The sequence below is a fragment of the Rutilus rutilus genome (assembly GCF_951802725.1).
Source record: "Rutilus rutilus genome assembly, chromosome: 7".
Taxonomy (NCBI): domain Eukaryota; kingdom Metazoa; phylum Chordata; class Actinopteri; order Cypriniformes; family Leuciscidae; genus Rutilus; species Rutilus rutilus.
The window spans coordinates 2,581,194-2,608,271 of NC_140221.1; the positions used below are offsets into that span (position 1 = coordinate 2,581,194).

A 27,078-nucleotide genomic window follows, 5' to 3' on the forward strand; every position below is an offset into this window, starting at 1 on the left:
GTTGCTAACATGGTTCTCACGTGTTTCTTACATTTAATCATGTTGCTAGCATGTTTCTGCATTTTATAACATTTGCATTTTTTAACACATTGCTAACATGCTTTAGCTAAAGTAAAAGTTTTAACCTTTCAATGAAACTCTGTGGGATTGTTCATAGATTTGATCACTCTTTTATTTTTTAGGAAAACCGTAAGTCTGATAGATAGGACAAGTTACTGTTATAAATCTGGTCTCAGAAGAAGAAGCAGCACCACCTCAAATAATAGATCAGTATATTGTCTTTGTCAAACCAACATAATTAAATGTAAACATGCATGAGTGCATTGAATTGCTGATGTCCCATTAGTCACAAAACAGCAAACAACCATAATGTTTGCTAGCATTCATTTCTTCAGGAAATGTTTCTTTAACATTCAATTACATGTTCAGGTTCTTCCAAATTGGATGAAACCCAAATATTTTATCATATTTAACTGATTATTCTGTTTATTTTTAATGCATGTCAACTCGAAAACTGCATTTTCCAAATCCAAATCCCACACACACCGAATCCAATCCCGAAACGCTGGAATGGTCAAAGAGTGGACGATACCACCGAGGAGTTACCAGTGCTTTATTTATACACAATACATGACGGAGAAATAGTTATTAATTGTTCAAATAGTGATACATCAGATATGTTTGCAGTAATCCAGAGCACCAAAATATAACTTTACAATAAGATTAAATTTGTTAACATTAGTGCATTAAACAACAGCTTATTAAAACAATTGCAGGGTTTTTTTTTTTTTTCATATATAAATAGACTATACTGATCATTGTTTTTCCATAATATATTAGCTAATGTTAATTTACGCCACTGTAAATGTATTATACATAAGGATGAATCTAAACCTAGATTAATACATTCTGTAAAACTGTCATTGTTATTTCATGATAGCTGTTGCATTGTAAACTAATGTTAACATATAGAAGCGTATTGTGAAGTGTTACCCCAAAAAAAACAAGCATATCACAACATATATCATCCATGGAAATGCGTATGCACCCTAAAATGCATCTTGTTTCTTGAATCGAGATATCAGATAGAGATGTGTGAATTCTGATGGAAAGACATCAACTCTATCCACACTAGTGACTGTATTGGGAATATACTGGATATATACCCAATACTGGATTGGGAATCCCCGTCAACTGGATAGAGATATACTTTATGTGTATGAATCAAGCAAAGGTCAAAATATTGACAGAATTTTGGTCATAATTTATTAGCAATGTGAGGTCAAGAGCAGACATGGCCAGCATCACCATCACCAAACACAGATGGGTTTAACAGGCACAAACACATCCGTTTCAAGAGAATTTAAAACACTGAAATTAAAGGACACTTGAAGTACAAGACAGATGATGTATATATATATATATATGGTGCATTTCAAATTTAAATAACTGTCATAAACGTATCGTTGTGTCTAATGAATCTCTTTAAATATACAAGGCAATTTAACTGGTACACTTTTTCACATCACTATTTACATCTTCATAATTGAGACATTCATATTAAACCGTTATAAAACTCTTGATACAATTCCATTATTTTTTTTTTTTTTGTTTGTTTTTTTTCACACCATCCAACCATCTTTTCAAAGAAATACGTGTCAACTTTGAGGACTCCCAATAGGAAGAAACTCTGACTCATCGAACGCTGATGTTTTGCTGTGTTTGTCCGTATTTTGACACCTGGACAAACACATCGGCAGGCCAAAAACAGCGATGTGTGTTCTTCACCTGTCCAGTGCTGATGCATGTGAGCTCTGGATGTTTCAGATTTCAAGAGACATTCGAAATGTATACAGAAGTTGATTTTCATTTTTAAAACTGCAAGGTATGTCATGATCCCATTCTCCTTTATGCCATAGAATAAATGTACTGTGTTAACAAACAATTACATACATATATTACAACATAGAAGTTACAATCATGTCTCGACTGCATTACTGGCAGTATTTCCAGAGCGACTGAATGACATTCTGTGACAAAAACACAATTTTTCTCTTAAATGACATTTTGTTTTCTATTGGTTTGTTGCAACAACAACAAAAAAAAAGAAAAAAAAAAAGAGAGAGATTATTGAATATATAATTCTGAACTATTGTATCTGTTCTTCAACTTTAGCAATGGATAAAATAATAAACTAAAGAAAAATAATACAAGAGCCCCTATAACTAAATTTTACATTTATAAGACCATTGTACAAATAACTTACATAATAAAATATATAACTTACAAAAGTATAACACTCTTAATAAATAGTTCTACTATGTACACTACTATATGTTGCTAATAGACGCAAATCACTAAAATATGGAAGCAGCAAACATTACAGGCATGAGGTACAGCAAGAAATCCTATGCATACAGTAGTGTGTGTGTGTGTGTGTGTGTGTGTGTGTGTGTGTGTGTGTGTGTGTGTGTGTGTGTGTGTGTGTGTGAAACATCCCACTGAAAACTTCATTAAACAAGCTAACAGACAGTTTTAGACCTGCGCGCTTTGAGGGATTGGAGATGCATGAAAATGAGGATTTGCTGTAATTCCACTCCGGTATTTCTGATCGCTGATTTGCACGCAGTGATGGAGAAACATAAACAAGTGTGAGAAGAGTGAGAGAATGACTAAAAAAAGGAAATCTCGGGCAGTTGGCCAGTGCATTTCTGCAGCATTGAAAACAAAACTGGAAAAAGCATTGTCTGACAGGCCTGTCCGTCACACGCGCTGTCAGCGAGTTGGCAAGTTACGTGATGTTTGTGTTAATTTGGCAATGTGGATGCTGATCGGTTTTGCTGTCCATCTTGGCAATAAATGCTGACTATTGGTATCTTGAGTACAGTTACATCATTTCAGGTATTTGTTCACCCAAGAATATATAACAAACAAAATATTCATACATCATCACTATTATAAGTTTTGTACTCTCGTGCATTGTATAGTATTTGCTGTGAAATATTTCCTACGCTTATTTCATCTTTGGGTGCTGTAGTTCCTTAACGATATTAATAATAAATCCTTCAACCTAATTCATGAGATGGCTGACTAAACAAACAAACAAACAAATAAACAAGAAAAAAAGACATCAGAGCAAAAAAAACATACATACATACGCCCCAATTAAAGACTTATTTTCCACGCATAAATATCAAAGCCAGTTTTCCACGATCCCAAACGCTTGTTCTGACAAGGCATTTAAATCCAATAAAACTGCGTCCATATGTCGCATTGCTCTGCTGTTTACAATAAAACCAGACGTGGAGCAAGTGGAACCACAATGATGATCAGTAATCAGAGGCATATGATAAGATCATACAGTAATAAGGAACATAAAACACCACAAACACATTCCCTCCCAATTTGTCCTGCCGTACAATAGCAGCGATTTTTAGAAGATTTGCCTTTCATTCAATGAGCTTCCCAAAGTGCAGCAACTGAGGTCAAAGACACGAATACTGACTACTGGTACATACGTTTTTTTTTTGTCTTTTTCACTTTATCGTTTCTTTAGAAATATAAATGACTGCACCTGTGACACTACAAGCACAATAAAAAGAAACTATTGACTTCTGCATCTCATGATGAAGTCTTTATGCCATACACACGAAGACTCGATAATAAACGCATAAAAAATGATATGGTTGTTTGACTTTCTTCAATAAGTGTTGCTTCCATTCTTTTTTTTCTTTTCTTTTTTTTTTCTTAATTATAAATGTCATAGAGTTATTATACTTTAACTACCATATCTACAATTGCACAAAGTGATGCCCATTATTAAAACATTAGGCAAAATAATCCTTAATGTTTTAGCATGTTTTCCATGCCAATAAAACAGCCGTGAAAAGTGTTTTGAGGGCCCGATAATCAAGGATAATATCCATTTTCTTCAGCCGTGGCCCGATCGCACTAAATTCATAACATTAAGGATAGAGGACAAACCTTATCAGAAACAGTTGTTCAGTAACACTTTACAATAAGTTTCCAAATGTTGTATCTGTTGTTATTATAACGTAATGGACCTCAGCTAACATGAACTAACAATCAACAGCTGTATTTTTTTATCAACTTATGTTATCAAAGATGAACAAATACTGTTTTGTTAGTAACAGGACCTTATTGTAAAGTGTTATTAGTTGTAATCTGCATAACCGTGAAGTTTTGTGAACTTTCCAGCTGAGGAATCCTACAATAACTTCTTTCTTTACCACATGTCTCACGATTATGACTGAACGAACAGCCAATACAAGGGGACATCGGTATAGATCAGTGGTGTCAAATCCAGCTCCTGGAGGGCAACTACAGTCTTCAGGAGCCGGTCTGACACACCAGTCCAACGTGGAGATTCACAGACGCTGACAAACTAGACAAAACATGTTAAGGCCATGAGGGGAAGAGGTCTGTTTGAAGGAAACGTTCACAGTTGGCAGCCAAAAAAAACAAACAATGTGTTTATATATAAACGAAAAAAAGAGTTGCTTAAGAGTCTGTGATTGGATCATTATTGCAGTGATTATTATGTGCAGCTTTTCATTTCAGGGAGACTTTACAGAGACTTACCAAAAATGTATTCACCTCTTGATCTAATTAACATTTACTTCCATATCAAGAGGTGCATCAATATTTGGTCAAGACAATGCAAGAGTCCAGCACTCTGTAAAGTCTCCTCCAGCACATCCCAAACACTTTCAATGAGTTTAAGATCTGGACTCAGAGGAGCAGATTCATGTGTGAAAATGATTCTTCATGTTCCTCACAATCTGAGCCTGATGAATCTTGACATTATCATCCTGGAATATAATCATGATGTTCTTCCTACACGGCTGTTTAAGAAATGAAAAGCTACACACTAGAAGAACTGCTGGCAAACATATAACATGCTAGAAACATAATAATCACTGCAATAATGAGCCAATCATGGACTCTTAAGCAACTCTTTTTTTTTGGCCGGGCAGCTGAAGTAAATTTTTTCTATACATTAAGTAATAATAAAGATTTGTTTTATGGTGATTTTGCGTATATAAAGTCATTCTGATTATGTTGAAGATAGAAGCGTTTTTTTTTTTTTTTTTTTTTTTTGGCAGCACATTTGGCAGCACATCCATGGCACAAGCGCCCGTAGCATTTTAACTCGTTTCAAAAGGGCTAAAAACACTTTCAAGTGTTTAAAAAGTTGGCACGTGTGCGGTAAGTTACCTTTTAAAAGTGGTTTCGACTGGCAACGTTCGCTGACATTAGAAATAGTGTGAAAGGGTCTCCATTGCTTTTCTGTATTACCTTATCAGGGTCAATTTAATAATGAAAAGTACCACAAAAGTAGTCCATTGTGGTCTTCTGAAGCTGATGGATTTGTGTGAGGAACAGACCAAAGGTTAGATTTAAGCATGACACCTTTGGACGTCACACCACGGTTTAATGTCATTGGTTCCCATGGGTGTTGTAACCAGAGACTGACATTTGAGAGCGGCAGCAGATGGAAAGATTCTCTTTGAATAAAATCTTCAGTCTCTTCATCACACAAAGCTACAGCTTCGGAAGACAGCTTTCATGATGCTTTTAACTCGTTCTATGGACTATGTGTTTTCACACACAAAAATGCAGAAATAAAAACTGAGGGTGAGTAAATGATGATGGAATTGTCCGTTTTTGGGTGCACTAACCACTTATATGAAATAAAAGGTTAATGACAATGGCCTCTACATTCATATATTGTGTCTATTATGCATTCTGACCAGATGAGTTACAATTCAGCACTGGCGTGGCGCTGTGACGGGAGGTGTTCGGTCATTGGCGGTTACATTGATCAGAGGTAAGTGTTAAGGCAGACTGATGACACACTGGATCATGGCCTGCGTATTCCTGTTGTCTGTTGTTTGACTAATTAGCAGCAATCGTAGCAGCAACAACAGCAGCAGCCATGCTAAAGAAACCGATTCATTCTCACCTCATTTATGCACAGATCTATCCGTGTGCATTTTAAATAAACCTCAAATCACAATTATATCATAAATAGTGTGCGGCGGGACCTGCAGCCGTTCCCCGTTGCGCATTTATATTTGATGGATTTCTGATGGTTTCGCTGTAGGAACATCAAAAGAATCAGTGATCAGTCTTTAAAAATGGCCTGCGATCATGTGATTCATGTGACCATCCTTGTTTTGGGACGAAGTCCGCTTCACAAGGGACGACTGAGGTCACGTCCTAAAACACGACTGAGACGAAATAAAACAAATCAAACTGTTCTTTCTTCTTTTGAGATGATGCTTTTTTCGGCCTTTGGTCAAATCACATCAGTGTGGAAAGCTATCTCTCGTATTTTTCGTCCTGGTTCACTTGCTTTTGTTTTGCTTTAATTAATTTTTTTTGTTTTTTGTTGGGGGGGGGGGGGGGGGGGGTCGTGAGTGATGTTGATGCTTCTACACAAACCAGCTTCAGTCCTTTTTGGGGGTCTTGGCATTGGGATCCTTTTCCAAACGTATTGTATTGTAAGAGATAGCAGGTAGACTTGGACTTGGAAAGGATGAACAGCTATAAGAGGAGAGAGGTACAACTGTGAAGCAGCAGCATTTCTGGGAAGAATATCTAATCCTGTCCCAGTCCGCGCACCGGCTTGGTGGAGCGTTTTAACCAAGTGAGTGCAAGTGCTCGCCCTTCCGGTTCTCCAAGGCGTTGGGGTCCCGGCAAGCGCACTCTCTTCGGATGTCACAAGACATGGGGAACGGAATCACCTTGAAGGAGAGAAGAAAAACACATGTTGGTCAAGACATGCTCTGCACTTGGACTTGAAAAATTGATGAGCCCCTTGGAGGGATTGAAAATAGAATTTGAATGGCGTTTGGCACTTGACGTCACAAATGAATGTTGGCAGTGCGTCAGTGACACCAGCTGCTGTGGTGCGTCTCCCTCGAGGCAGGACTCAGATGCTTTTTGGGATAAACTGCATCTCCAGTCGCTCAAAACCAGGACCATATGTGCACTTCGCATTTGCACGTTAACTTAACCATTTGTCTTAGAGGCCGAGAAGACTGATTTGTTCATGACGTGAACTCGTTTGCCAATTTATCTTGGTGCACAACAAAGTGGATTTTCTAACTCATAGCATCGATTATGGAGTAACGTCATGTCTATTTGTACCAGCGAACACAGTTTCGGATTTCATACTGACGTGACTATGTAAACCATTGGTAGGTTGAAATGTAGCTCATTGTGATTATGATAATGCGATTATGCTCATAATAGGAGTAAAGATATGTGGAGTACTGCAATTTTAATCGCATTATACAGGTAAATTAGCTTAAAACTTCCTGTAAGAAAAACGTAGTCCATCACATTGTATAAAACAATCGACCTTGAAACAAGGTGAAAACTCTATAATATTAGAGGGGTCCTATTATGCCCTTTTACGAAGTCTTGATTTTGTTTTTGGGGTGTACTAGAATATGTTTTCATGCTTTCTTGCATTATTTTTCACATATTTTACATTATTAAAACTCTTCTCTCCCCATCTGGTTGAACGTGTCATTTTCGATGAAGCCCCTCCTTCCGAAATACGAAATGTGCTGTGATTGGTTAGCCGGCCCCCGTGTGTTGTGATTGGCAGCGCTTAGCATGTGTTCAGGAAATGTCCCGCCCCTTTATAACCACGAGCTCTAGTGAGATGTAAACATTAACGATGGCATCAATTTCAAACCATTTCGAGCCCGATACAGACCCTGACAATATTAAGAAACAACGGATTTCAAGCACAGACTTTGCAAGCACGGATTTCACAGGACGTTTCAGTATGTTTTTTTGTTTTGTTTTTTTATGTTCTTATACAGTATATACATCATATTTGTCAGAAAACTATGGTAATACAAACAGTAATCGATCACAAAACAGATCATTTTCCTACGGGGCGGTGAACAGTCTTACAAAAGCAAGAGCTTACAAAAGCTACAGTAAACACTACATCAATGCTGTAATGTTCGTTACCAGACTAGCGGAACTATTTAATCAATAATTAAATTGCATGTAGATGCAAGCAAAGAGCTTTTCTTAATCAGCATTGTTGTCTTGTTTTGCAGTAGAAATCTAAATAAGCATCGGATACTTAATTCAAGATTTATTTTGTTAAATGATCTTGATAAATTTCTTTTTAAATTTCAAATTTTCAAGTTTAAGCTTTTCTTCTAATATTTACAGTTTAATATATTTGTAGCTTTATTTCAGTTACAGAAAACAACTTTTTAATAAGGATCTTAAGGTACGTCTACTGGATAACCAGACACAAGTACTGATGAAGAAAAAGATTTTTGTTGTGTGAGCGTGCAGTGATCCAGACGGAAATTGGCATGTATGACTAAGTAACGAAAACAAAACATGTTTGTGTGAGCAGCACTTAGTCTTTCCTGTGAAGCTTTTACAAGCATGAACCGGACACATATCAAAACCAGCCGTCATTGCCCTGCATGGCATTTCCTGTCCAACCGTGTGCCTTCCCTCACGTTCCAACACATTCAGATTGGCTTTTGCTAACCTTGCTGAAAAAACACCCTAAGGTTGTTTACTGGCCAGGATGGGACACCAGCTGACAAGTGCCTCAAACCCCATAAAACAGATCAACCATTTGTTATCAACGAAGATTGTTATCAACCACCCTAATAAAGGTGTGCAGTAGTTTTCATAACTTCTTTTTCAATCTTCCCTCCCATCTCACGACACACAACCTTTCCCAGTTCTCGTTTAGCACCCTCTCTTTATCTCACCATCAGACTAAGATGTGGGTGGCAAATTTAACATGGTTTCCTCTGCCCTTGACCCTAGGGTGGCTGGACCAGCTGCCACATCTGGGGCTCATCGATGGTGGCTGGGAATGTCAGCATGGGGCAGAGGCCAGTGCAGAACACACACACACACACACACACACACACGTCACGGCGCACGACCCCCCCCCCACCTCAGCAGGGCTCCTGGCAGAACGCACGTATGTGTCAGACTGCAGCTGAAGGGGGCTGGGGATCGGGGCGCAGACGGAGAGCTTCAAAACAGACCAGAATAATGTTGGTCTGCACTGAGGCTCAGCCGCGTACGTCACGACAATTGTAAGACCGTGATTTATTGCATTCAAAACTGAGAGAGAATTTGAATGGCATCTGTTTATTGTTTGAGAAACAACGATAATTTGTTTTACTCTTGCTATCGTAAGATAATTCATCTATTTTTTTATGAAATGAGAAATAATAGTTTCACTCTGCTTGCACTGCAAACTCAGAGAATGATTATTATCGTTAACTAAAACTGAAACCATAAAAAGTCAATTTTCTTTATTTGAAACTAAATAAACATTTCTTAACCTTTTTTACTTAAGACTTATTTTATTATTGACTAGCTTTATTGCAAATCTAACAATAAGTCTAATTTCTTAACATTAGTTATGGACTGACTATGAGCAATATATTATTACATCATACTGTGTTAGCCTTTGTTAATGTTAATTTATAAAAATAGAACAGTTCACTGTTTGTTCATGTTAGTTCACAGTGCATTAACTAATGTTAACTGCAATTAACTGATCTTAAACACACACGTCACTACATATTCTTTAGTAATGGTTTAAATTTCTACATGGCCTGTCAAACATAAATAGGCCACAATTAGGCTGATGAACTATACTAAGCCTGAAATTAGATTATTAATATTAACTCCCCGCCATTGCTGGAATTTTCTGGCTATCCATGTTTTCACAGTTATATGGTAGGGGGCGCTGTAACGCATCTTCTGAAAGAGTAGAGAATCTCTGGTGCAAAACGCAGAAACAAGCGATAAAAGCATTGCTAATGCACGCTGTAGTCTTTGAAAAATGTTTTTTATAAAACTTTCACACATTCAAGTGTTGATAAATGCATAAATAAAAGCTAGAATAAAATGTTGTTGTTTTTTGTTTTGTTTTTTTCAATAGCAGATGCTCTGTTCTATCTTTTAATATATTGCATGTTCAGATATTCATACAAACAAAATATTCTGGGGGCCATTAAAGTTCTGTGAAAATGCTGGCGGTGGCTGGCAACTTGCGGGGAAAGAGTTAATAAAGTTAACTATGGATTGAACATTGGTTTTTGGTGCGTCCGTTGCATTTACAACATGCTGTCCTTCAGTTCAAACTGGTACTCGTGTGTTCAGGCCATTAAACATGTGGAAAGTCATGGGAGGCATGCCTTCAGTCTCAGCCTCCATAGGGGAAACCTTGTTGTGAAAGTCTCGGAAAATCTCTCACCCTCATTTTTTTTTTTTTTTTGCTGCAGAAACAGCAATCTTGCTCCAATCTTGCACGGTTGGCACTTCATTGACACTTTTCCCTAAAACAGCTTAGATTAAAGGAAAGAATTTGGGAAAACTGAAAAGCTCATTTGGAAATGTGGTTTTATAGCCATAAACTTTGCAGGGCAAAAACCAGCATGCGTTGATAATTATGTCTTATAAAAAGGTAAGAGACACACATTTGCTCCCGCCCGACTGCAGGCCGGCCCCTGGAGGAGTTCCCCTGCTTCCATTTATTACCTTGGCACAGTTTTGGGTGTTGGGAATGCAAACAAGAACCCACTGAATTCAGGTTGTCCCTCATACATCTTTAAAAAGAATTTGGTTATTTAGAATTGTTGGTTTTATTATTTTAATGACACTTGTTGTGTTATTTTAATGTACAATGGAGTGGACTGTAAAAGGTTATTGGAGTTTGTTATAAAACTTTTTTTTTTTTTTTTTTTTACTACTCTTTTACTATTTTTTTATCTTCCTACTGCAAACTGTCATGTTTAATTCAATGTGTTGCGTGCTGTTTTCTTTGTGAAATGTACTGGCAATTTCAGAGTGAATGGTTTCAAAGTAAATCCAACACCAAATTGTACTCTAGCTATGTGTCGAAACGCAATGATTAGGGATTTGTTGACATTTCTAACCATCCATATGATCATAAGTAAAAGGCAAAACTGATCCACTGACACCTAACATTACAAGGTCACGTCCCTCTACTTCACCAAACTTTAGAGCTAAAAATGAAAACCTAGCTTTTGACTTGTTTAAAAACCTCCCATTCTCAGGCAGAAAGCAATCTCCTCTAAATAAAACCGAAGGCTTTCTCTTTCCTAGCCCTAATATGCCCACTGGCCTCCTTCCTCATGCCAGCAGCTTGTAGTGATTAGTAAAGCGTCCTGCGGTGACCTTAGATGCTGTTTGACTCGCACCTTCAAAGTCCCTGAGAGGAATAATATACAGCCAGCCATCCAGAACATGTTAATACGCAAACCTTTCAGAGAACACGACGAGAGCACGGCAGGGTGAGATAAGGAAGAGAAACAAACACACAAGCAGCAGGGAAGTGCCTCGGCTTCCTTTGCTTTAAAGTCCTCGTAGCAAGATCATTGAAGAACATGGCCAAGAGTCTGGCTGAGTCAACATTAACTTACGCATTTAACTATGCATTCATCTCTGCATTATGCAGATGTTGGAGAATTAATGTACTGAATAAACTCATTATATCAGTCAGAGCTGACTCGCGTAACTGAGTTTAACACTACTCTCAGTGATGTCAATCTCGAAATTTAGCACTGCTATATAACGTTTACCTATCTGCGCTTGAACTGATGCTGTCGAACACAAACCAGAAATGATCACACTGGGTGAATTACCTCAAGCAATGATGTGTGTATCTAGATTAACCATGCATTTACATCTAGACATTTATATGGTCACCAAACAGGCTTTCCAAAGTGTGGAAGTTGGTAGATAGGTGACATTTTCTAATGAAATTTCCCCACTTCAATCAATCCTTCCGAACCTCATACTGTGTTGTTTAGGATTTATACAGGACATTGCAGTACATTTTCTGACACACTGATCCCTGCATATTGGTCTTTCCCAATTCCAGTCGCTCTTAAAAAATGTCAACAGATTTTATTCCTCGCAACCCTCAAGAAATCCTTGTCTGTTTCTGAGAGAAATGAAAATCAGGTGGTGAGGTCACAAAAGTTCTTGGTTGGGATGACTAGGAGCAAATTTCAAGGGACAACAAACAGTCACATACTATCTCAAGTGATTATCACGTCAAAATACTCCAGGAATGGCGCAGAGAAGTTAAGTGCAATTTGAAATCAGAGGCTCAAAACAAAGCAGACCGCCGCTTATCTGTGCACTAATGCGTGAACTCCATTGATCTGCACTTGTGTTTGTGGGCCTGACCAGGAAATGTATGAATGAGTTTGGGAATTTAAACAGATAAAGATAAAGTGGTGCAAATATAGGACACATTTGGGGGGGGGGATGTGGTGAAACTCCTGGAGCTAAACACCAGAACTCAGATTCCCCCCTCATCACATCCAACTCTGGCAATCCATCCATCGCAATATGATTGCTTCTTTCAGAGTTATTTTATACAGTTCTTCCCTAAACCCTGGCTATTTCCAGGGACAGGATGTTTTGCAAAACCCTGCTGATATAATTTGCTTCAAGGACTGCCAGGACGCTGAACTGGGCTCAGGATGCCAGGTGATTCTCCTATCAGTTGCCAGTTTTCCCAACATCAGACACAGACTCAATCTTTTGAGTACAGAATATTGTTTTTCAAGGGTTATAAGTGGGCATTTTGTCCTTCAAGTTCCCAAAGGCCACTGGATTATCTAAAATGAGAAATATTTACAACAAAGTTTCTCAAATAACTATCAAACGAGACGTCCCATGCATGACGTCAGGAGTGAGCAAACTGATACTGTCACAATGCAACGCAACCAAAAAGCTCGAGCTCATCAAAAGATGACTTTATCTCGTCCCATTCTGCTGACGTTCGCCTGCCAAGTGTGTGACATACTATCAGAAGGAAGGAGGCACCAGCAGTCTGGCTTATAGCTGGAGAACAATTTAACCTTCTATCAACACTGGCGCATGGTCAACTCCCGCTAAGATCCCTGTCTGCTCAATGACGTAGGCTGCACATTGTGAAACACCCAAAAAGCATCCTCTTGTAGACTGGATTCAATGAATCATCGCTGTTCATGCACTCACACTCGGACCATATGCCAAATATTTAAGACAATGACAGTACCCAGAGCCGCCTAACTGACCAGACAGGGAAGTTACCCATAGTGACTTTGAGAGTAAAGAGAGCAATTACTGAAAAAACTGTTCTCAAATAAAGCCAACGCCACATAATTGTCCCGTCCTTCGGATGAGACGTAAAATCGAGGTCCTGACTCTCTGTGGTCATTAAAAATCCCAGGATGTCATTCGAAAGAGTAGGGGTGTAACCCCGGCATCCTGGCCAAATTTGCCCAGTGGCCTCTGTCCATCATGGCCTCCTAATCATCCCCGTATACTGATTGGCTTCATCACCCTGTCTCCTCTCCACCAGTAAGCTGGTGTGTGGTGGGCGTTCTGGCGCAATATGGCTGCCGTCGCATCATCCAAGTGGATGCTGCACATTGGTGGTGGTTGAGGAGATTGCCCCTTCTATGTAAAGCGCTTTGAGTGCCGAGAAAAGCGCTATATAAATGTAATGAATTATTATTATTATTATTATTAATTGCTTAAGACGAATGAAAATTTTGAATATTGTAGCTGCGCATATAGAACATCAAATACATTTTGATTGGCTGTGATTTCATGGAATATTCCACGAGCTCAGAGCAAATACATGTACTAGCGGACTATCTCGATCACGTGACGCCATAAACTGCGCTGCGAGATCCAATGAGAAGAGCTTGAATTTGCCACTGAATTCTCCTTTACAAAACCCAATGGTCCAGTTTCACAGATATGGCTTAGACTAAACCAGGATTAGGCCTTAGTTCAATTAGGGCATTTAAGTAGCTTTTATAAACATGCCTTAGAAAAAAAACATTACTGGTGTGTATCTGCCATTACAATGGCACTGACATATTTTAAGACATATCAGTGAAAGTTACTTCCATTTAAAACAGCTCAAATATGCATTTTAGTCTATCTTAAGCCTCGTCTGTGAAACAGGGGGAATGTCTCGGATTAAAACTGGTTTAAAGCCCAATGAAACAAAAGTATTACAAGGGTTAAGGAGAATAATTACAGTATTTATTTGTACGGAGCCCCTAAAGGGACATGGTGGTGAAAAAAAAAAAAAGGGAGATGGGAGGAAAAATAATAAGTCAATGATTTTGCGTTCTCTCCCAAATGTTCTGCATTCCCCCCAAGAAACTTTGCGTTTGCTTGCAAAACCTTTTGAGCTCTTTGTGAGCGAACGCAAAGTTTCTCGGAGGAATGCAAAACATTTGCAAGAGAATGCAAAATAACAAATAATTTTTCCTCCATCTCATATTTTTTTTCCCACCACCATGTCCTTTTAGGGACTACGCATATTTGTTTTTTAGCATTAGTATTTATACTAAATGTGTTGTAATTTCATTGTTTTGTAGAAGCCAATGTACAAATGTATGGATACTGTAGAAGAACAATGGTAAATTTCACTGAAATTTCTCTGTTCTAACAGAATATTCAAATTTTATGCTTTAAAAATAAGGTATTTATACTTTTTTACATATATCACTGTTGTTAATGAAAGTACATTTTCATCTGCACCCAAATGCAAGCTCGATGCTTTACTGTCAAGTGTGCATTTCCAAGAGACAAAATGTGCAATATTATTAGTTACAGTATTAAATGCAATAGTGATTTTATGATAATAAAATAATCACCATCGGTAGAACCTTGTGGCATTGGTGCCATTGCTCTGTTTAGTGTCTGAACTGAAAGCGATGCCAATTCCAAAGATATCTGATTTTAATATACAGCTGTTTGGATGTGAAACCAGAAACCAAACAATTGTTAAAATGTGTTGTCAGTTGTTGTGGCTTGTTAGGACGAAAAGATAGATGGATGGATTGGGATTTATCTCTTGTGCAGTTTATGCCATTACCATAATTTTGAATATGAATTGAATGTGTGTTGTCACCGGTAAAGGAATTCCAGTGTGTGAAATCTTGGCAATCACACTTTATTTTAACACTATGCTGAAAATGACACCGCCAAATCTTAGACTGACAAAAGCCAGTTGAAAACAAGATAGAGGAATTCATGACTCATGTTCTGTCCTTTTAAAATAATAATAAAAAATAATAATTATTTCAGCTGTTGTCTGTCACCTGCTAAGCTAAACATGAAGGATGGCTTTCGCAGTTTGTTTTTACAAGTGGTTTAGGGGCAGTTTTATCTTAAATAAATGATACCATAATAATAGACAAGAACTCACTCAACCGCTCTCCAGTTCATGTGCAAAGTAATTCTGGGAAATGGGAATGTGAAAAAGTGTATCAAACAAAACTGTGAATCGCTTTAAAAGATTGCATGCCACTAACCTGGCAGACATTGGTAAATCCAGGGATTAGATTCTCAGAAGCGGTCATCGTAACAACCTGATACTTTGTAAACACAACTTTGCTTTCAGGCGTACTGATAAATACCATTCCAAGAATATACGTATAGGCAGCCAATCAGATTAGAGCTTGCCAGAACGCGTTTGCCGTTTTTGTGTGCAATAAGTGTCAGACGGTTAGTGGGTAATAACCAGCATCTCATACATCAGTAGCTACTTTTCCATCCAACGTTGCGAATTTAACTTATGCGCAAAATTGACATATCACATAAAACATTTGTGAATGAAGCATAATTTCCATCCAGTGAGACAGAGAAAAACTAAATCTTTTAGTTTTTATATATAATAAATGACTTGCGTCTCAGAATGCACGAATGAAACGTAATAAACGCGGTCATGTTATCTTGCTATCGGAGGCAGAAACCTGATGTTGGGAACGCAGTTGTGAAAGAAATTTCTGGAAGGTAATTATACTGAAAAACTTTCATGACAGACTTTGGCTCAGGCATTTCAGAATGACCAAAACTGACCAAATTGAGTCAGTTTCAGTGAGGTTTTGATGTTAGACATACATAATATACACTGAATTTATAAACAAAACACTGTTGAGAGAAATGTTGCAGACGTGTACTGCACCTTCTTAGTCTTGACAGTGGAATGACAGCAGTCGCCTCCATCGTAGTTGCAGTAGGCTCTGTTGTTGATGGCATCACAGTAATTGTCACCCATGAAAGGCTGAGATAAAAACAGAGAGAGAAACTCAGAGCACCACTAGCATGAGAAACGTAGAGACGCTGATCTACTGTACATGATGAACACAGATGCTTTGCAATCCTAAATATATGCAATACTTAATTGTTTGTGTCTCATAAGTATGGCCATGGGTTAAAGTCATCTTCTCCAACACCCACATTTTGAAGAAAAAACACTTTTTTGTACTTCTGATAAAACTCTTACATGAATTAATCATTACTCAATCTAAAAAGTGTATGTTATGCACTTATGTCATAGTTTTGACTCTCATAATTGACAGTTTCATTTTTACTATGACATGAGTCAAAATTATGAGACAAAAAGTTGACATATTGTAGTCATAATTATGAAAAAAAAAGTCCAAATTATGATGCTAAATCAAAATTAGGAGATAAAAAGTAACAATTCTGCCATAATTCACAATTATAACATAAAAAGTCAAAATTGAGATACTAAATCATGATTATGACGAAAAGTCCAAATTATACGCTACAAAATTATGAGCTAGAAATGAAAAATTATGGGATAAAAAGTCAAAATGATGTGATACTAAGTCAGAATTATGACAACAATTCAAAGTGATAAAATAGTAAGTCAGAATTGAGATAAAAAGGTCAAAATTAAGACTAAATTAAAAATGGGCTTCAATAAGGTAATGGCCTCCTTCCAAAAGGAATCTTTTCATTGGCAGATCTGTTCTTATCAAGAAAGAGCACATATGGTGTAGGTGAGAATTACTTAAACATTTGTAGAGATCCGTACTACAAAGAGATTGAACCAAGTGATCAGCAAGCACAGAGGGGAAACAAGGACAGAAAGAGCACTGTACATCACAGTCACTTGTACATATACTGACTTTAGTGTAGAGTTCCTCTACATCTTCATCTTCATGAATCTTCTTGGGCCTCTGCAAATGGAGGTCAAGGCAAGAGTGTCGCCAGTGAGGGAGGGAAGACTCAGGATAGAGAGCCATTTGAGAGGATTTGGACTTTCTTACCTCACAACCTTTAATGCAGTGCAGGACTTCTGGATGTGGGTACCACTTCAGGCCCATGGTGCAGACTATGTGCTGAAAAGAGACAAAAAACAAGGAGGTTTTCAGAAAGACAAGAACAACGTGCAATTCTGAAGTACCATCGCCACAACTCTTCCTTCCTGCCCGTGTGACGTATCCCAATCGAAATCACACCGTGTTCGTTCATCAAGGCCAGAGGAGAACTGGTTTCTCCCAAGTTTTTATCCTCCATTTCTGTCACTTGATGGAGTTTGGGTTCTTACTCAATTGGGGAAACTTAGCAGTTATTGATTTGACTGTCCTGACACTGCCGGATGAATCTGAATAATAACACTATTGTCATCTGTAGAGATGCTTTGCACAATTATTACACTGAACTGAATTGTGTGGAATAATGACACCATTATATCTTGCTACAGCTGCGGTTCAACAGAATTTGAATCGGTCTCATATTTGCGACCACAAAAAGAAAAAAGAAAAAGGCAAAACAAGAATGTTTACCTTTGCAAGCGTATCAGGTCTGGCCAACTTGAAGAAGAAAAAAAAAACTAATTCAGGAACCCATCCAGATTAAACATCTTGTGAAATGTCATCAGTTTCAAAACATGTATAATTACGTGAATAAGTTACGACTGTTTCCAGCATGTTCGTCATCAAGTTAAGGAGAGATATAGGTGTTGAACAGAGAGAGATGTGTTCACACATATATGTTCATTAGCACATGTTCTCATGAGAAAACCTCCAGGGTTCAGTGAGGCTGACGTGAGGCTGGCCAAAAGTAAAGGACTGTCTGACCTCTAGAGCTCCTAAACATTCCCTGTCGCGGTAACACACACACACACACACACACACACACACACACACACACACACAGAGCACCTGCCTCTTCTTGTGCTGTACCCACCACTGCAAACTAAGGTATTTCTCATTTCATGCCAGTCAGCAAATCAATGCAAAATAAAGAGAGAAAAATAATGGCAACAGAAAACACTGAAGCATTTCAGGACAGGTGTGGAAGGGTTCACTGCGTAGTGCTGATAAATAAACTGCATGTGTAGGGGATACTGTGGGTATAACATGCGCAGGAACCACAGGGAACCCTATTTATTGTTTTTAAAGGGATAGTTCACCTACATTTTTTTTTAATTCTGTCATTAATTATTACTCACCTGCAAGACTTTCGTTCATTTTCGGAACACGAATGAAGATCTTTTTGAGGAAATCTGTGAATTTCTGTCCCTCCATTGAGATGATGGTCCCTGGATTCTGTCCCTCCATTCTCAGATTTCATCAAAAAGATCTTCATTTGTGTTTTCCGAAGATGAACGAAAGTCTTTTGGGTTTGGAACGACATCAGGTTGAGTTTTCATTTTTGGGTGAAATATCCCTTTAATACACACAAAGTACACTACAAGTGCATTCAATACAATTAAGTGCACTTATTTTCCACATGGCCTCATTAACATTTTACTTTAACCCCACCCCTCCAATCAATCGTTTCACAATCCAAATCAATTCTGTCCAATATTTTCTTTCTTGAAAAACATCAGACTGCAGAAGAGTATGAAGAAAAGACTTCATCAGAAAGAAATCAGTGGGGAATCGTACAGTACATTAATGACAGATTCAGTCCCTATGCAGTAACTTGAGCTCGAGTGTTTTCCACAAGAGGACAGTGGTAAATAATGGTGAAGTTCGTGAATAAACCCTTACTGGTGCCTGAAGGGTTCCCAGCCCTTTATATCATATAAGATTCACTTTAGTGAACACATTATGCGCTGATAGCCTGACTGATAAAATGCATATTGCTTTGTTTCCCTCAGAAAAGCATGCCATCATCATCCGAATGAGCTTTTATCATATTAGACGGCCATACTCTGTTCTCCCGAAGCTCCTGAGATCCCATTTAGCTCTCAGGCCTTTAATAAAGGTTTGGTTTATTAATTAGAGGTTAATATTAGTACTCCCCTCAGCGGACCCAGCATGAACAATCGACTCGCCGGCATCACGTAAAGGCCACGGTCTGCCAAGGCACCCGACTGCATCAGCAATGTCATTTTGCTGATGTCGGGAAAGCAAATAAGTGAGAAAATAAGAAGAGCTTCTTAGTAGGGCAGCAGTGAAACCTGAAACGAATCGCTCTCGAGGGCCGATTCGTCACAATAAGTAATTCAACCGACTCAGCAGGAAACATAAAACAAAGAAAGTGAGAATGGGAAACGAGACTCTGGATGTGTATGGCTACTAAAGTGTACCAATGCACCTAAACTCACTAGTTCAGACTTAAAACGTCTAAAGACACATCTTTTTCATCAGCACCTGACCAATTAATACTAGCACTTACCTTTTCTATTCTATTTGTTTTGTTTTTCTGATTTAAAAATAAATAAATTGCTATGTGTACTGTGCTAGACTTCTTACCGCACTTGTATACTGTTGCCTTCTTGCTGGTCTGATTGCTTCTATTGTTCTCCTCATTTGTAAGTCGCTTTGGATAAAAGCGTCTGCTATTAAATGCTATTAAATGTAAAGCTTGCACCGGTGTGCAATCGCCAGCTAACTTCTCTGCTTCTCCTGGACGCCTCGGCTGGTGTGGATATATAGGACGTTAACAAACACAGCACGACCATTAGCATTAGCGCAGGTGTCAATCAGGGCCCGGGGGTTACGGGACGGATCGTGCCCTTGCACAGCGAGCAGAAGTGAACAGGTGCGGTGGAATTCAAACAGCATCGATTGACACAGGCTGCTGAGAGAACAGTTATTGATCTGACCTCAGTCGACCACCCTGGAACATTTCAGCCGCATCGATTTGGCCTCCTCTTCCCCTCACACTCTGTCTCCAGACTCAAATTACCACCCAGGGAAGATCATATCAATTACACAAATCAATCAGAAACGTGTTGTTTCATTTCTCTGCCGAAAACCGCCTGACTCGACACAAATGCCCATCTAAACACAACAGAAGTAGGGGGGACGCCCATCAGTTTGATCGCGGTGAGTTTGTTTACAACTTTCTAGCATCTTCAATCAATCCCAAAGTTCCCTCATCTTAAGGTGTGCTCACACTAGTTAAAATGATACATTTAGTCCTGGTCATTTTTAACACCGAACCTAAAAGAATAAGAAAAACGGCTTTTAGGACATATTTTGCGACGGAATTTGTCGAACATCCACAACAATGCTGCGTGCTGCAATGTGTTCGCATACATATGATGGTATATGATGGAACTGATAACACGTTAAGAGCCTAGTAAAGTCAAAACAGTGGCAGGAATCCCTCCGTCACACACACACAAACACAGATCTGCTGCGAGGAGACGCGGTTCTATGCTTGAGCATTCTGTCCTTTTAAGGTTTTTGGTTAGTTTCCATGTCTTTAGTCCATGTTGAGATCATACTTTAGTCGAGCCGCAGAGTTCGTTTGAAAGGGGACTATCTTTTCAGAGATCTCGGTCTGCATGTTTTGAGCGCACCAGGGTTCAGATGGCAGCGTTCACACTTTTCAAATGAACCACATTAACAGAGCAATCGCATTAGTGTTTGTTTTAATCAAAGCAAACCTGACAAGTGTGAACACACTCTTAAGGCTAGAATACACAACACCAGAAGTTTTCCATCTTTAAGATGCCACTGTCCCCCATCCACAAAAAAAGTTACATTATTATTTCTACTCATAGTATTGTTATCTATGCATGTATTTATTTAATTAATTTTATATATAATTTAATTTTATAATATATTTATAAAAAAATTAAAAAATTTAAAGTTAAAAATGCCAGTATCTCAGATTAGGCGCATTTCCATTACAGATTTGCATTAAACGTTTGTGATTTTTTTCTAAATGTCGACAAATAACTATTACGAAATGACAGCGTTTCCATTAACCAATGTTATGCGACTAAAACTTTCCAAAAACCATGGCAACGGACGTTGGTAGGTTTATGTATATCTCAGCCACCGCACTGGCCATTATTATTACTCGAAGGAGATGTATGTGTGTTTTCCAAGCATTAATGGCAAGGAACGACCCTTATTATACTTGTGAGCGGCACATATGAGGTGTTTCTCCCTCATATCTGCTTCGAGGTCTTGATTGTGGCATTTCTTTGAGGTTTAGAAACTGTTTCCATTGCAGTGTTGCTAAATATTTCTTTTTCGAATTGCCCGAAAAACCACCTCATGCGAGCGCAAAAACTTTTTTGCCAAATGGACGTGTTTCCATTGGGCGTATTTTCATTTCGCAATTTCAATTTGCGAAATTTGAAGGGTAATGGAAACGCAGCTACTGATAAGTGTTAGTGGGATCATTGGGAAGCTTCTTATAAAACCTTGTATTCTGTAATTGTGAGAGAAAATCGTGCTGGTATTTACTCGTATCTTGGACTACGATCGCCGCTCCTTTATCCGCAGATTTTATAATAATATTCGGATCATTTATCAACTCAGTCAAAGCTTTTTTTCTCATTCAGTGAAAGATTGTGAGATATTTTTTAACTAGAGTAGCAAGTTTCCAAGTTTCCAAAAGTATGGATAGTATAGTTTAGCAAAGTACTTTTTGGTCTAAAAGGTGTACTAGATGAACCCGAAACCGATTTAGAAAAAAAAAGCATTTGAACAGATCCACTTTTAGACCAAAAAATGTATACCACTAGTCGGAACAAATGACAATCCTTTTGACAAAACCCCAATCTGATCATCAGAAATATTAATTATTGTCTCTTTGAGAAGCTTCGAGTCCACGGTCGTAGACTTCTTTGAGGCTCTTGAACCTCTTCGACCTCTTCTATCTTTGATATTATGAATAATTATGTTTGTAACTGTTTATGATGATGTGGTGTTAATTATGTATTCAGTCTCATTGAGCTTAATTGGTTACAAATGGATCCTTACGGTGATTGGTCATGTGATCATTTTAAATGGGATTGAGTTGGAATAGTTGTATATGCCTGATGAAGGTCGTGAGACCGAAACGTTGCTAATCAAATTTTTATATTCATTTGCAAGCATTGATGCTACCCATTTGCTACCCATTTGGTCTTTTTTCCCACGCACCGATCACCTGCAGGTGTGCGATGGTGATTGCCAATTGAATATATATTTATAATAAAGTATATTTTAAATATAGTTTCAATTTATTTATATTTAATCAAAAAATATGTTCTATTTAATAGAATAATAATTTACTGATTGATTGATTGGTTGGTTGGTTGATTGATTCATTCATTCATTCATTCATTTTTCATTCATTCATTGATTCATTGATTCATTCATTCATTCATTCATTCATTTATTACAGTTTTTCTCTAGATTAGACTACAGATGATGGGCATTTTTAAGCTTCAGGCTATAAATCCATCCAGTCAATGGAAATCAAACATGTTTGATATTTTAAGCCATATTTAGACAACATCATGTTTTTTATTTTTTATGCATCTCCTAGGTGTTTATATTTGTGAATATGATCCCCAGTCATTTATGCCCAGGTTTTCCATTTACAAAAAAAAAAAAAAATTTTTTAAATCTGTTCAGATTTGTAAAGTTGTGTAGTGTATTCCAGCCTTTTGATGAATTGAGCAAGAAACGAAGCTCGACGTTCCTGCCTGAAAGGTGTTCAGCAAAACAGCCTGAAGACTGCCATCGTAACACCGCTAGTCAAATCCAGCAGTCAACACTAAAACACTGCAACACTTCTGACAGGTAAATGTATATTAAGTCTTTCTACTAATGCCAGTAACAGGGTCATTGTTTAAATTATAGTGATTACAGATGGCTTTTTAACTTTTATGACTTGGCCTCTGCCTCGTTGTGGTTCAGATGAGTTCAGAGATTACTGTAATCATACCCTGTTTTACCAATGCCAGGTAATTGGGAAAGCCATGCATGCCTGAGCCTGCGGCTAATGAACTGTAATTGGAGGAACTGCGACATTCAATGCAAAGTTACAATCGCTGCATGTGTTCGCTGAGAAATAACAGAAAATTTTGACCTTTTGGGGACTTTTTTTGTGTGCACAGAAACACAGAAAGTTTTGTGTGATGGGTTTAGGGGTAGGGCTAGTGTAAGAAGAGATACTGTACAGTTTCTACAGTATAAAAACCATTATGTCTATGGAATGTCCCCATAAAACATGGAAACCCAATGTGTGTGTGTGTGCGTGTGTGTTTGCATACATTTTAGTGGATAATTTATGAATTTGCTCTAGTAGTGTCATGCTTATATATTGCAGACTGTACTATCAAGTTTATCTGAAATGGATGTTTATAAAGGTAAAAATGAAATGGTCAATTCTCTTCATTACAATTGTCATGTTTTATGTCACCATTTGACATTTTCCACCTCAAAGGCTGAAACTACTGTTCATACAATGCTCAGTGTGTGACTGTCCAAAAGCACTCGATTGGCTGTTGGCTGATAACCATCCAGCCGTAACATTATAACACTGCTTCGTTTCACACTGTACACGTTCGGCACCACAATGTAGGGTTAAAACAACAAAAGCGGAGCAGGGTTTCATAACCCCGTGTAAAAAGCAGTGCCAGTGTTAGAATGACAATAATACGTTATTTTTAAGTCTTTGCTTTGAGGTAAAAATAAGTTAATATGTGCTGCACGATTTTCTCTTAAAGGTATAGTGGAGGATTTTCCCGAATTTTAGAAAAGAACCGTCCTCTCCACTTTTTGAAAAAAATGCACATGCGCAACACTCTACCAACGCCTATTAAACGTGTGCACGAGAGAGCATGCACGAGCCTAGTTCTCCTCGTGCACGCTCTGTTTACAAGTTTACAAGTTTACGGCATGGCTCGTACAAGCCTACTTTCCAAAAGAAGATTTGCACTCTTTCCACTATGTCAGACTCGCCACCGGTAAGTGAAAATCTATTTAAAAGTGCAAATTATAAACTAACTCAAAAACATTCATGCAAGACAAAATGTCAAATGCCCTTCCGTGTTTTATTTACTTATTATACTGATCGATTGAGTGAGGACTCAAGACGTGATCTGCAATGGACAAGTAGCTTGTTGCATTTGTGTAATAAATACTATGGTGAACACATTGGAATTATCAAAAATGAACACACAAGGTTTTCGAGCATTTCAGCGTGATACCTTTTACCATTTGGTCATAAGGCTACTTTAGACAAATTGAGAGTGTCTGCGCGGTGCGTGACTTGTGCCAGGGCTAGCATCGCTAATCATAGCTTTCATTAACTTTTACTAGCAGTGCTTTTAAATGGATTTCTCCAAATAGCATGCCAAACTTTACCTGTCGAGTAGAAACTTCGCGACTGAGGCATCAGTGGGAAGCCCAACCTGTGCTTTTAGCGCACGCCAGCGTGTGAAATATTCTCCCAAAAACACTCTGGTCTTGTTTCTTTCTTCAGAGGCCTTTCTCTTCTTGTCATACAATTCGTAGACACTTTTTCTCTTGTGACCCTCAGACATTTTGAAAAAACCCGGTGAGAACGGCGAGCTTCAATGAATGGCTGAAACCGTAGCTCACCACACATATACACCTGAAAGTGCGCATGCTCAGAAAGCAAAAACTACCTAGGGACGAGCACGTACGACGGCCTTACGTAAACATATCACCAGAATGATTGACAACTAGGAGGACCAATATTCTTGATGATCCACCCGGAAAAAGAAAATCCTCCACTATACCTTTAATAAGGATAAATACAACAAAAATGACAGCGGTGAGAAAACAGCAGTTCAGAAAGCATCTGATCATAGCGATGTGGATGTTTGCATGAGCTCTGCATATACCACTTTATACAACAGATTGTTTAAAAGCAAGCAGCTTTACAGTATTAAACATGAAAATCCGTGAAATGTTATTGTTATTAACATTAATGAACGAATGCATCATTATAACTGCATGAAAAGGCACTGAATGTAATGAATTGCATTTTAGAGGTGAATTCCTCATAGACAATGCCCCTGTCTGACCCTAAAGTCTCGAGCCTAGACATTGATGAACGACACTGATGAATCATCAGGCACAATCCAATATCTGCTGCAATATCTGTGTCACCTCAAACGTTGAGTCACACTCGGGATCAGCGTCCCTGCCAGTAAAGCTGAGCGGCTGAAAACACAAACCTTGACTTTGGGAGGGTTCATCCAGTGATGTCTCATAATGCTGCCGGCTGTCGTGTTACTCGGCAGATTCACCACATCACTGTTAGAGTCCCTGCAGGACAACTCGCACTCCTCTCCTGAGGGAAACAGACAGAGGAAAAGAAGCTCGAGTGTCATCTCTATAAACATCTCTATAGACTTGCTAAACATGCATGAAATGCTCAGTTTGTCTGCTCATCATTAGAGAACATGTTGAGATCTGAACGTCATGTTGAGATGCACACGTTGCGGAAAGTACTGATTACTGTGTCTAGTACTTTACTGTGGCAGTGTGGTGTGTTATAAAGGGGATTATTTCAGGAAATTGCAGGATATGTTGTAGGGTAAATGTGGGTGAATCTCACGTCACATTTTACTGCATAATCGAAAAAAAAATCTCATTTTGCATAGAGATAATTAAGCCTGTTTTAAGGACCCTGTTTTTTATTATTATTAATTACAGAGAGTACATTAAATGTTGTAATAATATGTCAAATACTACAATGTTGAAAAATAATAATAATTCAGGATACTTTGATGAATAGAAAGTTGGCAAAGTTCAAAAGAACAGCATTTATTTGAAATAGAAATATTTTATAATATTATAAATGTCTTTACTGTTACTTTTGATAATTTTTTTTTGTTCATGCTGATTAAAAGTAAGTTTTAATTTCTTTAAAAATATATATTTTTAGAATATAAAATGTATTTATTTAATTATTTTATAACTTTACTTTCGCATTGATGATATAATTGAGGGAGTGCTTAAGTGTGATAAATTATCTCACAAAGCAACTAATCTTAATGATATTAAAGTTTTCTTTAAGAAAAATGATTAAAAAGAGGATAAGGCATGGAATGAGATGTATAGTACCAATATTGTATCAACAGATTTTACTAAAATCTATTACTAAAATAGTAAATGATGAAATGATGAACTAAAAAAAGATGAATTACATTTTTTCATGCAAACAAAATTATATAGTATTCGATTCCCAAAAATCTAGACCAGTGGTTCTCAAACCAGGATTGTTATGAATTTATAAAACAGAGATTAATATTAACATTCTGATGATACACTTTCAAACTTGAGATGAATTTCCTGAATTCTGATGGTGTCAGTGTGCTGAACACAACCAAAATCTGCAGCATACGTTCCAATCCCAACATAAGAAGAAAAGTGCACGGCTCCGAATGAGCCGCACAGAGAGAGAGAGAGAGTTTGAGGGAGAGTGTCACCGATGCCGTGGCCCTTCTTGCAGCTGATGCGGATGCTGGGATGCAGGTTCTGAGGTAGAGAGCATTGGCCCTTCATCTGAGGGCATAACCGGAAGCTTCCGGTCCAGTTCCCGTCCTTTCTGCAGTGGATGATGTTAGTGCCAACAGCCTGTGGAGACGGGGAATACACCACACACTCCTGTCTGAGTCTCACATTTATTTATATTACATTTTATGCACTACTTATAGATGCTTCATAAAGAAAAACAAAAAAATAAAGTTCTCCAATTATGAAATAAATAGAAATTTAGTTTGTAAAGCAACTCTAAAAAATTGAGAATATCTAGGTTACACTTTATTTCGATAGTCCGCTTTAGACATTCTACTAACTATAAGTAACTTTGCAACTACATGTCAACTAACTCTCATTAGGCTATTAGTAGACTGTAGTAAACTGTCAGTAGATCCCTTACGAAAATCAACCATGGTTTTATCATAGTAAAAGTGTAGTAACCATAGTTTTTTGGCAGATTGAGTACCAATTTGTATAA

The 27,078-nt window shown here is 37.9% G+C and overlaps 1 protein-coding gene across 1 annotated transcript in view; it reads right to left on the reverse strand.

Annotated features, from left to right (window-relative positions):
- Window positions 1-602: 602 nt before the first annotated feature.
- The window catches only part of pappaa (pregnancy-associated plasma protein A, pappalysin 1a), a 100,381-nt gene continuing 73,905 nt past the window's right edge, over window positions 603-27,078 (reverse strand). Inside the window, exons 19-23 of the mRNA XM_084413643.1 lie at window positions 26,549-26,696; window positions 25,292-25,407; window positions 17,166-17,237; window positions 16,052-16,150; window positions 603-6,770 (exon numbers count right to left, since the gene is read on the reverse strand). Coding sequence (XP_084269769.1) covers window positions 6,666-6,770; window positions 16,052-16,150; window positions 17,166-17,237; window positions 25,292-25,407; window positions 26,549-26,696 — 540 coding nt within the window. The 3' untranslated portion in view covers window positions 603-6,665. The remainder of the gene's footprint in view (window positions 6,771-16,051; window positions 16,151-17,165; window positions 17,238-25,291; window positions 25,408-26,548; window positions 26,697-27,078) is intronic.